The 13,206-nt window shown below is 43.8% G+C and overlaps 1 protein-coding gene across 2 annotated transcripts in view; it reads left to right on the forward strand.

Moving 5' to 3' along the window:
* The window catches only part of galnt2 (UDP-N-acetyl-alpha-D-galactosamine:polypeptide N-acetylgalactosaminyltransferase 2), an 82,258-nt gene that overhangs the window by 40,070 nt on the left and 28,982 nt on the right, over positions 1–13,206 (forward strand). For both annotated transcript variants that reach the window (XM_030047240.1, XM_030047248.1), the window contains exons 2-3: positions 4,271–4,358; positions 10,473–10,626. In XM_030047240.1, the coding sequence (XP_029903100.1) occupies positions 4,271–4,358; positions 10,473–10,626 (242 nt within the window). The remainder of the gene's footprint in view (positions 1–4,270; positions 4,359–10,472; positions 10,627–13,206) is intronic.

A 13,206-nucleotide genomic window follows, 5' to 3' on the forward strand; every position in this document is an offset into this window, starting at 1 on the left:
GCTCGCTCACTTGGTTGGTCGGCCGGTCGATCCACAAAAATCCCCCGACCCTTTGGCAGTGTGTGTGTGTGTGTGTGTGTGTGTGTGTGTGTGTGTGTGTGTGTGAAGGTGTGTGTTTGTGTTCGTGCCAGTTGGCTAAAAGGGAGCATGGCCACGGGAGTGGACTATCACAAAAAGGTGTGTAACTTTCAAATGGATGCACAGACTTACACAGAAGATTTTTATTTGTTGAAAGCATAGGCGGTTCTAGGGGGCGGCAGCTGCCACCCTAGAAAAATGCCTTGCCACCCTAGTTGCCACCCCAATTTCAGACAATTTATTTATTTATTTTTTAATTGTGGCTGTTCGGAAACTCGCTGTTACGAGACTCAAATGTCTGAGTGCAAGTAAATGCACCAAAAGATGACACTCCCGCTATTTAAGGGGTTGATAAATAAATAAATAAATAAATAAATATTTCTAATGCCACCTTTTGGTTTTCTATTCAATGCTTTACTCGTGTACCACAATAATAGAATGTTTTTGAGTTAAAATATCCTCATTTGGGGGTTTTCCAAGCAAATACTGATATATGTGATCGTTTGGTATTAAATCAGCATATATTTTTCTGCCACCCCTTAAAGTCTCCATGCCACCCTCTTGCCACCCCATGAATATTTGTCTAGATCCGCCCCTGGTTGAAAGGTTGGCCATGAGCCAGAGGACAGCTGGTTTACTGTTACTGATTTACTGTTCATGACAGCTGGCAAAAAAGGGGGCGTGGCAGTGGGAGGGGCCTGTAACTAAAAGGCACATGACGGATTCATGTAGCATGGCCATATTTTGTAGAAAGACAGACACACACACGCACACACACACACACTGTCATTGGTGACCGTTTGCCCAGCCCCTACTCTTTAGCCACGCCCCCTTCCATAGCCTTCCATCAGTTCCCTGGTCCACAAAAATGTGTCGTCTCATTGGTCCATACAGCTGTGCTCAGCTTTCCTTCTATTTGCCATGGAGGTCAAGTGAGTACCTGGTCGCCGCTGTTGTAAATACATACACTTATTCAAGTCCTTCAAAGCAGCTGTTCCCATCAGATTCTGCTACTTGACTCTGAAGTTTGACATTATCACCTCCATCACCGATCCCTGATGTGTTGGTCCAGCTGTGCGGCTGCTGGTATCGATTGCACATGAGCACAGGTGCGCTCAGGAAGTCCCGCTCTCGTGGGAGCCAGAAAACCGTTTCTAGTTGTTGCCGTTTGTAGCGCGGGCGGGCCCGAGCGGGACTGCGGCATGTGTGAGGCAGCCAGCCGTGTCGAGAGCCAGCTGACGGTGTTGGAGGCTGATCACACGAGAAAGATGTGACCAACTTGATCAGATCACAGAGAGAAAGTGAGAGAGAGAGAGAGTCGGTGAGATGAAGAGGTAGACAAAGACCTCGGCTGACTTTGGTGGTTCATGTGAGGTAAAGTCACCTTGTCGGCGTCCAGTCCTTGTGTTGCTCTGTAGGGGTGTGTCTGTGTGTGTCAGTGCTGGCGATGGCTGTTAAAATCCTGTTAAAGGACAGTCGAGCGTGATTTCAGTTTTATGCTCATTTTATGAATTTTTCCCCTCTCTATTGCTTAAATGTGATGGTGTTTTACATCATTACCTGCACCGAGAGGAGGTGGACGGGGGCTGTTTTCACCACATTCTGTTTGTTCGCTTGTCTGATCGTTAGCAGGATATCTCTAAAAGTTTGCAACATAATTGCATGAAATTTTGTGGACATGTTGGTCATGGGAAAAGAAGAAGTGATTCACCGATTCAAAGCGGGCTGTGGCCGTGGGTATGATACATTTTTGGTGAATAGCCAGCACAATCTTGATAATTGGAAAATGTTGGCAGAGGTATGCGCTTTGCGGCAATGCTGTCTAGTTCTAAATGACAATTATTTTCTCAGGATATTTTTATGTCAGAAAAGATTTTAGAGAGGATGTTTCTTAAGCAGTTTTGGTTTACCTCTCGGCTTCATTCACTGTCTGAGGATTTGTCTTATTTGCCGCTTTGAATTCACTCGGAATGGGTGAGCCCAAAGAGGTATGGAAGACCTGATTTTAAAGAAGAGGGAAACGGGGAACCTTCTCCACAAGACAGCACAAAAAGTCGCGTGTTTTATATCAAACGCAGAAGATCATGCACAGGGAGCCGTCGCGTGCAGCTTTTGACTTGTTTGGCCAACAAGCTAATCCACATTGCAGAGGCCAAAACCAGTGAGGCCATATCTCTCCACAAATGTCCTCGTGTTTGTACAAACCTGACAAATTGTGCCCTGCCAGCTTTATTCTTTGTGGTGTTGTACACGTTGGCGGTTGTGTGTGTATGCAATCAGCTGCCTTGCCATATTTACACTGAAACTTCTTTTGTGTAGTCTGGGACGTGAGATTTGAACCTTTACAACTCATTCCTCTCACTGTGGAAATGGGTGTAGCTGACTGGAAGACTGGAAGACTGAGACCGAAGTGAAACGTGAAGGGGAAGATCACCCAGGAAGACGAATGCATTCCAAAATGAGTAAAATACCGAAAAAAGAGAGAGGAATCAAACTGTCCCGAAGGGTGTCAGCATACTGTATTTTTTCCAACAGAGCAAACACTTCTCCATGAATTGGCCATTAAGTGTTTTCACCGACCGTCCGTCGTGGTAATCTTTTCTGCCGCTCTCTCATTTGTCACCTTATGGAGGTGGAGGCAACAGATCGATGCAGCGTTCTGAAGAAGGACCCGCGGCGATAAGGGGAGAAGATTGCACACCAAGAACTGGATAGAAAATAAGAGTCAAGCAACGATTTTCTAAATCAAAGGGCAACCATCTGCACGGGGACCGAATTGCACTAACTGTCCTGCGTCTCAGTGTATCGATCAGTTACATTACGGAGGGTCACATGCATGGATGCATCCTGATGGGCAATCTAAACAATCTGATCAGCTCAATATGATACATGAACAGGTGACAAAATGAAAGAACAAATGAGATAGATAGATAGATAGATAGATAGATAGATAGATAGATAGATAGATAGATAGATAGATATACTTTATTGATCCCAACCAGGGAAATTCTGGTGTTCCAGCAGCAACAGTAGAAACATATAATAAAGTTAAATAAAATAGAATAAAAGCTAAATATATACAATAAAGACTATAAAGGCTAAAACTAAAAATATACAATAAGGGCTAACCTAAGAAAAAGAGATATGAGATGTGAAATATACGAATGAATATGAAGTATACAGATGGAACTGAAGTATATACATGATTGTATAGATAAGGAGAGTTAGCATGAAACCCCGAGAACCAAGAACCAAGTGGCAGAACCCGACGCCCGGTACTGGGATTCAGGAACTAACCGACTTGATTCGGCCTCTTAAAGGAATCACCGGAAAAACAGTGTGAATGTATATTAACCTAGGATGTAATATATAGATAATAAATAATAAATAAACAGTTAAGATCGAGCAAATCAAAGAACGCAGGAGTAAAAGACAGGGAAAGTTGACAATTTGATGTATGGGATGAATGAATGAATGAATGAATGGAGTTGTAGAAGACAGCTTAGACACAGCAAGGGCCCCTGGGAGTACACGATGTTCTTCCAGGGGGCCCTCAGCAAAACGAGGACCAGCTTGATTTAATGATTTAATCTCACCACTTTGAATCTATTGGAATCTAAAGGTTGAAAAACCCCTGGATTAAAGCCTCAATCCTGAACAGACTTGACTGAACCTCATATCAAATTAGGAGAAATCGCTCAGTTAGTCGCATCGTCAGACTCTGGTTCAAAAATAATTTTCAAGAAAATACTGTTGTGAAGATTTTAATATCATCGGTTTTCTAAGCTTTACCGGATTTGCTGCTCACACAATGTGATTTTCTCCTTCTGGTTTGGAAAGTGTGATGCAGCTCGGGCTCATTTTTATTTATTTATTTATTTATTTTATTCAAGCGTCGACGTCAGGATTTTATGGATGTGAACTCAGATGTGTCTGTGTCTTCCCTCTCTTCCACATTTTTCCCTGCACCCTTCACCGCATGGTGTTGTGTGCGGCTCTGTAACGCTATAAATATAATCTTCTTCTCGGACAGGGTGCATCAGCATGCCTGCCTGCTGCCTGCTCTGACTCTGCTGTATATTCATGCGACTCCTGTCTGCTGGGTTTCGGGGATCATTTGTGTGTACGAAGGTGTGTGGAGCCGTGTGTGTGTGCATTGTCTGACACATTGTGTGTGCTGTGTGTCTTTCAGGATGAATGGGGCTCCAGTGACTCATCGAGTAGAAATCAGGCTCGCAGCTCTGACGATAAGACACACAGTCTGGAGACTCTCCCACCAGGTAGGAAACTGCACCACCCATCACACAGACACAGACCTATATTGCCCCATTTTTAAATTTTTTTTTTTTTAGAAACTACTATTTTGTGCCGTGTCGCTGCTTAGAAACCGAGCAGGCGAGCGTATCTTGTGTCGTATGCAAAGAGCAGGATGTTGAGCAGTATCTCCCCCAGGGCAGTGTGGGTCTGGAGAGAGTTCAATATCCCATTGTTTCTGTCTCAGTGCGTGTGATTGCACCGAGGATAAGGCAAGTCAAATACATCCCCGTCATAAAGCTTGGGAACAGCAGAGCAACAAGCTGAACACCACGGTCATAGATCCACCACGAACTCTACACCAGTTTTCTCATCACCAAAACCCATTTTTAATGTGTTTTGTTGGAAAGCACATGAAGCGAACATACAATACAATGCAGGATTTGAGAAACAACAATAAACTTACAATCACTTGTGTGATGAAAAATAGATTGAAATTGGAAGGGATAAATGCGATTATAACTATTATTTTCCTTGTATTATTGTGGCAATTTAACACTGTCTCATTCATGGAGAGGAGCCATTTTTGCCTGGCTCTCGCTACATTTCTGTTGCACACACACACACTGAACACACACACACACACACAGTGACAAGCAGAAACAACCCCTCTGTCACACCCCCATTGGAAAAAAGACATGCAGCGATGTTTTGAAAGCTGAGATGTTTCAATTCTAAAATTTTTAACAGCTGTCAGTGCTCAGCGGATTGCTCTTTATAGCGTGAAATACTTTTTTGTGGATGCGTTTTTTTTTTTTTCTTTGCATCATACAAATGTCAGCTTACACTGCGGTGGACATCAAAGTTCAAAACCCAGAGTTGCAAGCTCCTCCACAGGCCAGTCGAACCAATTTTAACTCTACCCGTGCACCGTATTTCACCGAGCCCCCATTACAGCGCATGGGAAAGCGGTGGCAGTGCAATACCGCCAGCAGTCTGATACAACGGCAAATTTTTCCAGTCTTGAAGTTGCAGCTGCTGAGCCACTAATTTATCTCCAATAATATGGGAATCCATTTCAATCTGCCCACAACCCAACTATGTGTCCCCACCCATACTCGGAGAAACATTGTTGTCGAGAAGAGTCTCAGCAGTGAGCCGGCTGAGGGAGGACATGCAGCTGATGGTTTCTGTCGACCAGCAGATATTTCACATTCAGCCCCCGGCCTGGTTTAAAGCAGCGGACCGTCCTTCACAAGCTGAGTGAAAACTGAATGCACACGCTCTTATCTGATCCGCCACTTGAAATAGAAACCGGTTTGATTGTTGCAGTGAGGGTGTTTCAACTTCAGGCTGACCTTAGCCCAGGGGTGACAGTATATCACCAAATACCACCCATTTTTTACACTCACACACATACAGTCTGTCTTTCTCTCTCTGTGTCACACACACACACACACAGAGACAACAGAAACGAAGAGAGTGGAAGATGAAGTGTTGACAAAGTATGAGGGGGGGGATGAGAGATGTATGTAGTCCCTGGTGGCAAAAAAAAAAAAATCCTGTGTAAAACCCGCACACTTGGTGTAAAAGTGCTGTCACACACTTTACTTCACACTCTCACACATTCACTCCCCGTGTTTACATGCACTTTAGTATTTGGGTCATTCCTCACATATGGCAGCTGTCCATTTTCTGAACTGACATTTAAAATGAAAATGCCATAATCTGGGTAAAGGATTAAGAGAAATATGGGGAGATTTTTGCAGGAGAAACCCCATCATTGGGACAGGTAAACTCATACTTGGATTTCTTAACGGCTTTTTACACGTGCAGGAAAAGATGACGGATAAGGAAACGGACATGAAAAAAAAAAAAAAAACACACACACACTACCACTACAGGGTCATTAAAGAATGCTGAATCATTTTACGTCATTGTTAACTCTGGAAAATAAAAGGAAATGATAAACAAATCTGCCGCCGCCTGCTTTTACCATCCAGCTGTCAGTGGCGGTAACAGTAGGGGGCGTCGGGGAAAACATGGAAACGCATGACCCAGATAATCTGGTTTCTTGTGTGCATGCAAACCGTTTGGTGTTAAGTGCCTTGCTTAAAGGCATGCAAATTGTTGAGTGAAGGTAGAATGTTAATCATTTGCTTTCCCCACCCCTATTTTCCCAGCCGGTCTGGTTATCTAATCCTCCTTATTGTTATGTTGATCAGTCAACATTTGGCCTTTCTTCCATGCATGTGCTGGCCTGGCTCTCCTCCTCGGTGTCGCTCGGCAGGTGTGTCATTCACTACGAGCGACGCCTCGCCGGTCACCTGTGGGTCACCTGTGGGTCACCTGTGGGAGGGTTGACTAGCTTTTCCTTCCCTCTCTGAGGCTGTGTCTGAAATCACTCCTTAATCGCTATATAGTGCACTATATAGCGATTATGCCATTTTGTATGGGTGTCTGAATGTTTAGTGATTATTGATGTTCACTATATAGTCCACTAGATGTATCCCACAATCCACTGCAAAATGTGGTGGACATCCGATGGTCACTAACCAGGCAATATATCCCGTCATGCATCGCGAAGGAAAAATGAGTTCACTATATAGTCCACTACATTGAATTCCCTATAGAGTGAGTAGGGAGGAGTGAATGAGTGACAGTTTTTTATTTTCAAAAAAATCAACAAGACCACCCTGAAATGGCTGTTTCACATGGACAATATTATTGAACAGAGATTCACTGAAACAAATAACTTTTTACATTAGATTACCAACTACAGTACAACTTTCATAAGTGTTGCTATAGCGACCTCCTGGTTATAAGCAGCTCTCTTCAGTTTCTTTCTGACCAATGAATGACAAAGCCCTCTGACATCGCCGCAGCCCACTTGAGGGCAGGTTTGGTGCACTTTGGCCTCGTTACTCTGCAGATGGTCAGCACAACTCCACGTAGCTTAAGCGAGGAATGGAAATGCAAATCAGTGCAGCCGCCACGGGATGACCGAAAGTGCCAATGCAAAAACCAGAAATTGCCTATGACCAAGAGTTAGCACGGAGCGCTGGAGTGACTGCAGGGAACACATCGTCCATTTCCACTCTGCATGTGCACATTCGGCTGTCACGGCCTCTGTCTGCTGCTGGGTGGAGGTCTCGTGGCTCAGGACGGACCCAAGGTGCAGCACTGAGGGTGAGGCCCGCCTGCCAGTCGCCGTCCCGTGCAAACACATGACAGTGTCCAGGGGGTTTCCAGACAATGTTGCAGCAAAACAACAAAGCAAGCAGTCAGCAGGCGCGTGGGTGGAGACAGCTCAGTGATGAGCGGGGCCCGAGGAGAATGAGGATTGTGCAAGCCAACGATTCGGGCAGCGTGCAGACAGCACCGTCCGACGGCAGCACCGCAGCATCTCCCACACACACACACACACACACACACACACACACACACACACACACACACACAGCTCACCGCTCACTCTCTCTCAGAGGGTCTCTGGCAGCACACAGGCTCCCAACACTAGATGGGTGTGCCTACCTACTCAGATGTCCCCAGGGGGTTTTCCAAAATGTCAAATGGATGAATAATAGCGGAGAGAGAGAGTGGACAGTTAATCTGCCGTGAGTGATTCGCCATTTATAATCAGGGAAAGAGGAAGTTTGAAAGAGAGACTGTACAATAAAGGCTCTCTCTGAAAGGCCAGAGAGGCCACAAAGCCAGAGTGATGCCTCCACTTCTGTTATCATCATTTGAACTGCATTGATTTGTGTGTGGGGGTGTGTGTGTGTGTGTGTGTGTCTTGTAACTGTACAAAAGAAAAAAAAAAAATACTCAATTCTCTAGCCCCTTGTAGCCATTGCTTCCTTTATGCACTTTATTTCCATACACTGTTACGACATCCCCATTTTAGCACACTTTTTTGTCCATTGTGCCTATTCTGGATTTATTTTTTTCATTATTAAATAGTTTTGAGGCAGTTTTTCTCCTCATTTATCATATACTATGTTGGATGTGTCATTACTTTGCCCAGTTGCCATGCTGTAAATTGTATTTTAAGCTCTATTTATACATTTTCAGCCAATTCTGTAGTTAATTGCCATGCGTTGTGATACACACCGTAATCATGAGCCTGTGCATCGTGAGTTCCTCTCCAGTGTATCTGTGTGTCCGTCTCTGTAATAAGAGTGTGTGAGACTTGGCTTCAGACCTGTGAAGTGTAGTGAAGTGTGCGGTTGAAACATTAATTTTGCATTTTGCATTAATTACTGGCTGCCACTAAACACAGATATCAGCAAGGACATCACACACGCTGACACATCCCACAGTGTCTCGGAGGCACTATTATAGTCACAGACAGATCGCCGCACGCGTCAGCCCATTAGCATGCCAGACGTGTTCTCACGCGCACGCACACACACACACACACACACACACACACTCTCAGGGTGGATACGTGCACACACACTCACTGTCTCTTTCTTTCTCCCTCTGTTTGTCGCCGTCTCTCTCTCTGTCTCTGTCTCTGTCATGCACACTCATCCATACTGAGAGATAGTGTAATCTTACACTGCCATATGCTTAACACAAGTCATTAGCATAACAGCTGCACCCAGCTAATTAGCTGCATTGTTATACGTGCGTCTGTGTGTGTGTGTGCACGCGCATGTGTGTGTCTGTTTAGCCAGTGACAAACTGTGAAATTAATCGTGACAACTTTGTCTGTTAAGTGCGCAATAATCTATCTAATCTAACCATACAGACGCAGCATTCTTTCTGTGTGTGTGTGTGTGTGTGTGTGTGTGTGTATTTGATATTGTTTGTGATTCTCAGTGCCCTCTAGTAAGCATTTTATGTGTCATGAATTCATTGATCACGTTGCAATTAATAAGTGAATTAATACGTTCAGCATGATTTGCTGGGATCCATTGCAGTACAGTAATTTATATCTGTGTGTGTGTGTGTGTGTGTGTATTTCTTGGATGCTGTGCATATGGTTTTCTGCTTGTGGATTCCTGCTTCTCATGTGTAATCAGTCCTGTTTATCGTCCCAGTATTTTCATGTTTATCACAGAATCTCGATAATTTATTTATTTTTTTTTTTTTTTGTGTCAACACGGCGCTCTGTTGCTCTCGCTCGGCTTCAGAGAGCCGTTTGCTGAGTCTCTGCTGTTCCTCCGGTGTTTGTGCTTTGTCTCCTGGATTTTGTTCTGCATGTTATCACATAGCATGAATTCCATGTCAGATTTTCTCAGTGCCGTGATACTGGCTTGTCAAGCATGAACGTGAAGCTGTGAGGTTTCCTCCCTGACAGCGATGGAGGATTCTTGCATCAGCCAGGCTGCTGCCAACACTTTATATTCTCTTTGCTTTATATTCCCATTTTAAATTCATTCCCATTCACTGCAAAGACCTTTTTTTTTTTTTTTTTTTTTTTCCCCGGTATTTGCTGAAACCATGTTTTGGTTTGTTTTCTGGCATTTGATCAATACCACAGTGTTTGGTTGATAATGTAAAATCTTTATAAAAAACAAAAAGGACTTTAGTTTTGGCTTTTATTTGAGGCTTTTGACTTACTTGTAAACTAATTCTTGATATCACAATCATAAAAAAATTGCTCAAACATTTACAAACTATCAGCTCAGCAACTGTCAAGGTGAAATGAGCAGCAACAATTCGGTTTTACACGCCCACCAGCTCGTTAGTGCAACATTGCCAAAACTGGATGTCTGAATCCCTGTTTCTTTTTTATTAACACTGGATGCAACAGTTGGCTGTAATTTATTCATTCAGGAAAATGTGTAATTTGTGTCAGTTTGATGTTATGTATTTTTTTGTTTTGTTGTGCTCTTCCACACTTTGGAACAGCCCTTTGTTACATAATATCCGCCCAAACATCCTGTTTCAACCAGAAATGAGTTACAGAGGCAAAAGCAAGCTGTATTGCCATTTCTTTGTGATTCATTCACGGTTTCATTGAACATGTGTTTGTGTTTAGCCGTGTCCGTGTTGGAGTCCAGGCTCCCATCAGCGAGACACGCCGGCAGGACCTCGAGCAGAACCTGCACGTTAGGTGTTTCAAAGCTTGGTTTTAGTGCTATAGTAACTTGGTGTGTGTGTGTGTGTGTGTGTGTGTGTGTTTCCAGGTAAGGTGCGCTGGCAGGACTTTGACCAGGACTTGTATGTTGGAGCCACGGTGGTCCGACCAGGCCAGGACCCCTACGCCAGGAACAAGTTCAACCAAGTCGAGAGCGACAAACTGCGCATGGACAGAGCAGTGCCCGACACAAGACATGACCAGTATGTATTATCACGCACACACACACACACACACACATATCCGTCCGAACATGCTCACAGACACACAGAAAGTACATGAACGTCTTTCCTCTTTTTTTTAAATGAGAGTTTTACATGATACGACAGTGAAACTAACACACAAGCAAACAATAATAACCCAGATTCCCATTAAGCACAACAGAGAGAGCCATAACTTACATCTGAATTGATAACAAACAACAGTTAATGACCGGGTTGGGTGTGTGTGTGTGTGTGTGTGTGTGTGTGGGGGGGGGGGTGGGGGGGGGGGGGGGGGGGGGGGGGGGGGGGGGGGGGGGGGGGGGGGGGGGCGGCCATCAGAGGTTGAATCATAATAATAGTCCATGTGATCACAGTAAACAGACAAAACAAGCCGAGGCTCCCAAGATGAAATTACAAAGTTATGAGAGTCTGTCAGTGCCGAGGTTCAGATGGGTGATTAGTGCGCTCCAGATTTGAGAGAAAGCGGATGTCGGTGTTGTAAATTGTTCCAGATCGTTTGAAAATTGTGAGTCATTCGGATTTTAGGTAATAATGAGATTATTCCCATTGTCGTGTCGAGCTGTTACTTTGGTTTTTCCAGTGTTTGAGATGCAATTCTCAGCTCACATGTACGTCTAACCAGCACAGCACACGGTTATGATGTTATGATGTGTGTCAGAGCGCATGTGGCATTTGTGTCACTGTGTGTGTGTGTGTGTGTGTGTGTGTGTGTGTGTGTGTGTGTGTTTGTGTTGTATCCTGCGCTTTTTCTCTCTCTCTCTCTCTGATTGGTGTGAGAATGGAGTCCATTGGCAGCCTCGTCTTTTAAAATGAAATAAAATGAAACCAGGATGTGGCAGCAGAATAGATGCATATTATACAAAAAAAACAAAAGCCTGAAAGTGTGTGTGTTGATTGGCCGTGTGCTCTGGTTGTAAAAGGGGTGATGAAACATTTATTACGGTCATGGGTCATTGGCCAATATCTGATGGGTCCCCATCAGGGTTATTATAGTTTATCATTTTATTATTGCCTTTTTAATTAGTTTTCATTTTGGTTTTGTGTTGAATTTTTGTTTTCAATTTCAGTTTAATTTTGATTAGTTTTTAACGAGGGTTTGCTAATTTAGTTTTTATTTTTTGACAGTGCTTAGTTTTAGTGCAGTTTTTATTAGTTTAATTTTCAGTTTTAGTCCTTTTTGTGTCATATGGGGTACTTGTCGGGTGAGATTCAAAAAGGTCAGAACAAAATATTGTGTAATAAAAGCTCAATAGAACATTATGCCATTTAAAAAAAAAAAAAAAAATGTACTCACCTAGAACAGATAAACAACCAAATGAACTGACACAGAAGAAAACTAAAGACATTTTTCCCAGTAATTTTAGTTCATTTGTAAACGCACAATACGGTTTCAGTTAGTTATCATTTTGATTTTTTGTCCAGTCAATGAAAATGTTCTTCACGCCTCGTTTTTGTTAATGATAATAACCTCCGTCCCCACATGACCACCGTTTCTTTAGTGTGAATGTGAAGGTCAGAGGAGAGGTTTCTCATTTCGTCCTCGGCTGAGAAACATTCAGCCCGGAGAGAGACACCGATGACAGAAACCGATCTGATTCAAGCCAGCCAGGCACTCCAATTAAGGAGTGAGTTTACACAAAGACTCTCTGAAAGCTCATTTTCCTTAGTGCCTGCTCATCTGTATGCAGCCTGCGTGCGCTAAAAAACTGCCAGCCCGTGTTCCTTAAACTTTAATGCACCGCCAAGCCCCTGGAACGGTGAACTTCAAAGCCCTCGGCGTTGCTGCCAGTGGTTCAGTGGCGTAAACCGTGCACCAGATGTGGGTTTGAATCAATAACTGTGAAAAGGATGGACGTCTTGATGCAACTGATTTGAATAAGAGCTTTCTTAAAGCCGCCGAGAGGCAGAGAGGGGTGCGAGGCTGAGTCGGCTCTTCTGTCGGCTGCACCGGGCCAGGAGGGTCGGCCGCCGGCGCTCGTCGGGACGATCGCCTGGAGTCAGTCAGACCTCGTCAGCAGCCAACCAACTGACTCAGCATGTGGAATCTGCAGGCCATCAGAGAGAGAGAGAGCGTCCTGATTCTTGTCTTTTTCTTTTTCTCGTCTTTTTCTCCTTGTTGTGCAAAGAAGACAGAGTATACTAAAAGTATGAGAGTATACTAAAAGTGCTTTCATGGTTATTTTGAATTGTCTGAGTAAACTTTGAAAGAGCATTTGTTGATTTCATATTGTAATGTAATTTTGCAAATAAGACAAAATACTGAGAACACTGGAAATGGTAGTGTTTTTTTTCTCCTTGTTGTGCAAAACAAAGCGAAACTGAAACTGCGACCTGAGAGCCTTAATACAAACCGAACCGAGGGTTACAGTCACAACAATTACAATTCACAAACCTCCGGCTCTGGTCCAGAGGACAGAGGAGCTACAGGGCAGTCCTACAGGGCAGTGCAAGGAGGGAATATATAGAGTGTAAAAAGTGCATGGAGGAAGGAGGAAATATAATCTTTAAATATATAGTTACACAGTCCATTAGGTGAACAGGTGTTTCCCTAAAGAGCAG

Source organism: Myripristis murdjan, chromosome 3, assembly GCF_902150065.1.
Source record: "Myripristis murdjan chromosome 3, fMyrMur1.1, whole genome shotgun sequence".
NCBI lineage: Eukaryota > Metazoa > Chordata > Actinopteri > Holocentriformes > Holocentridae > Myripristis > Myripristis murdjan.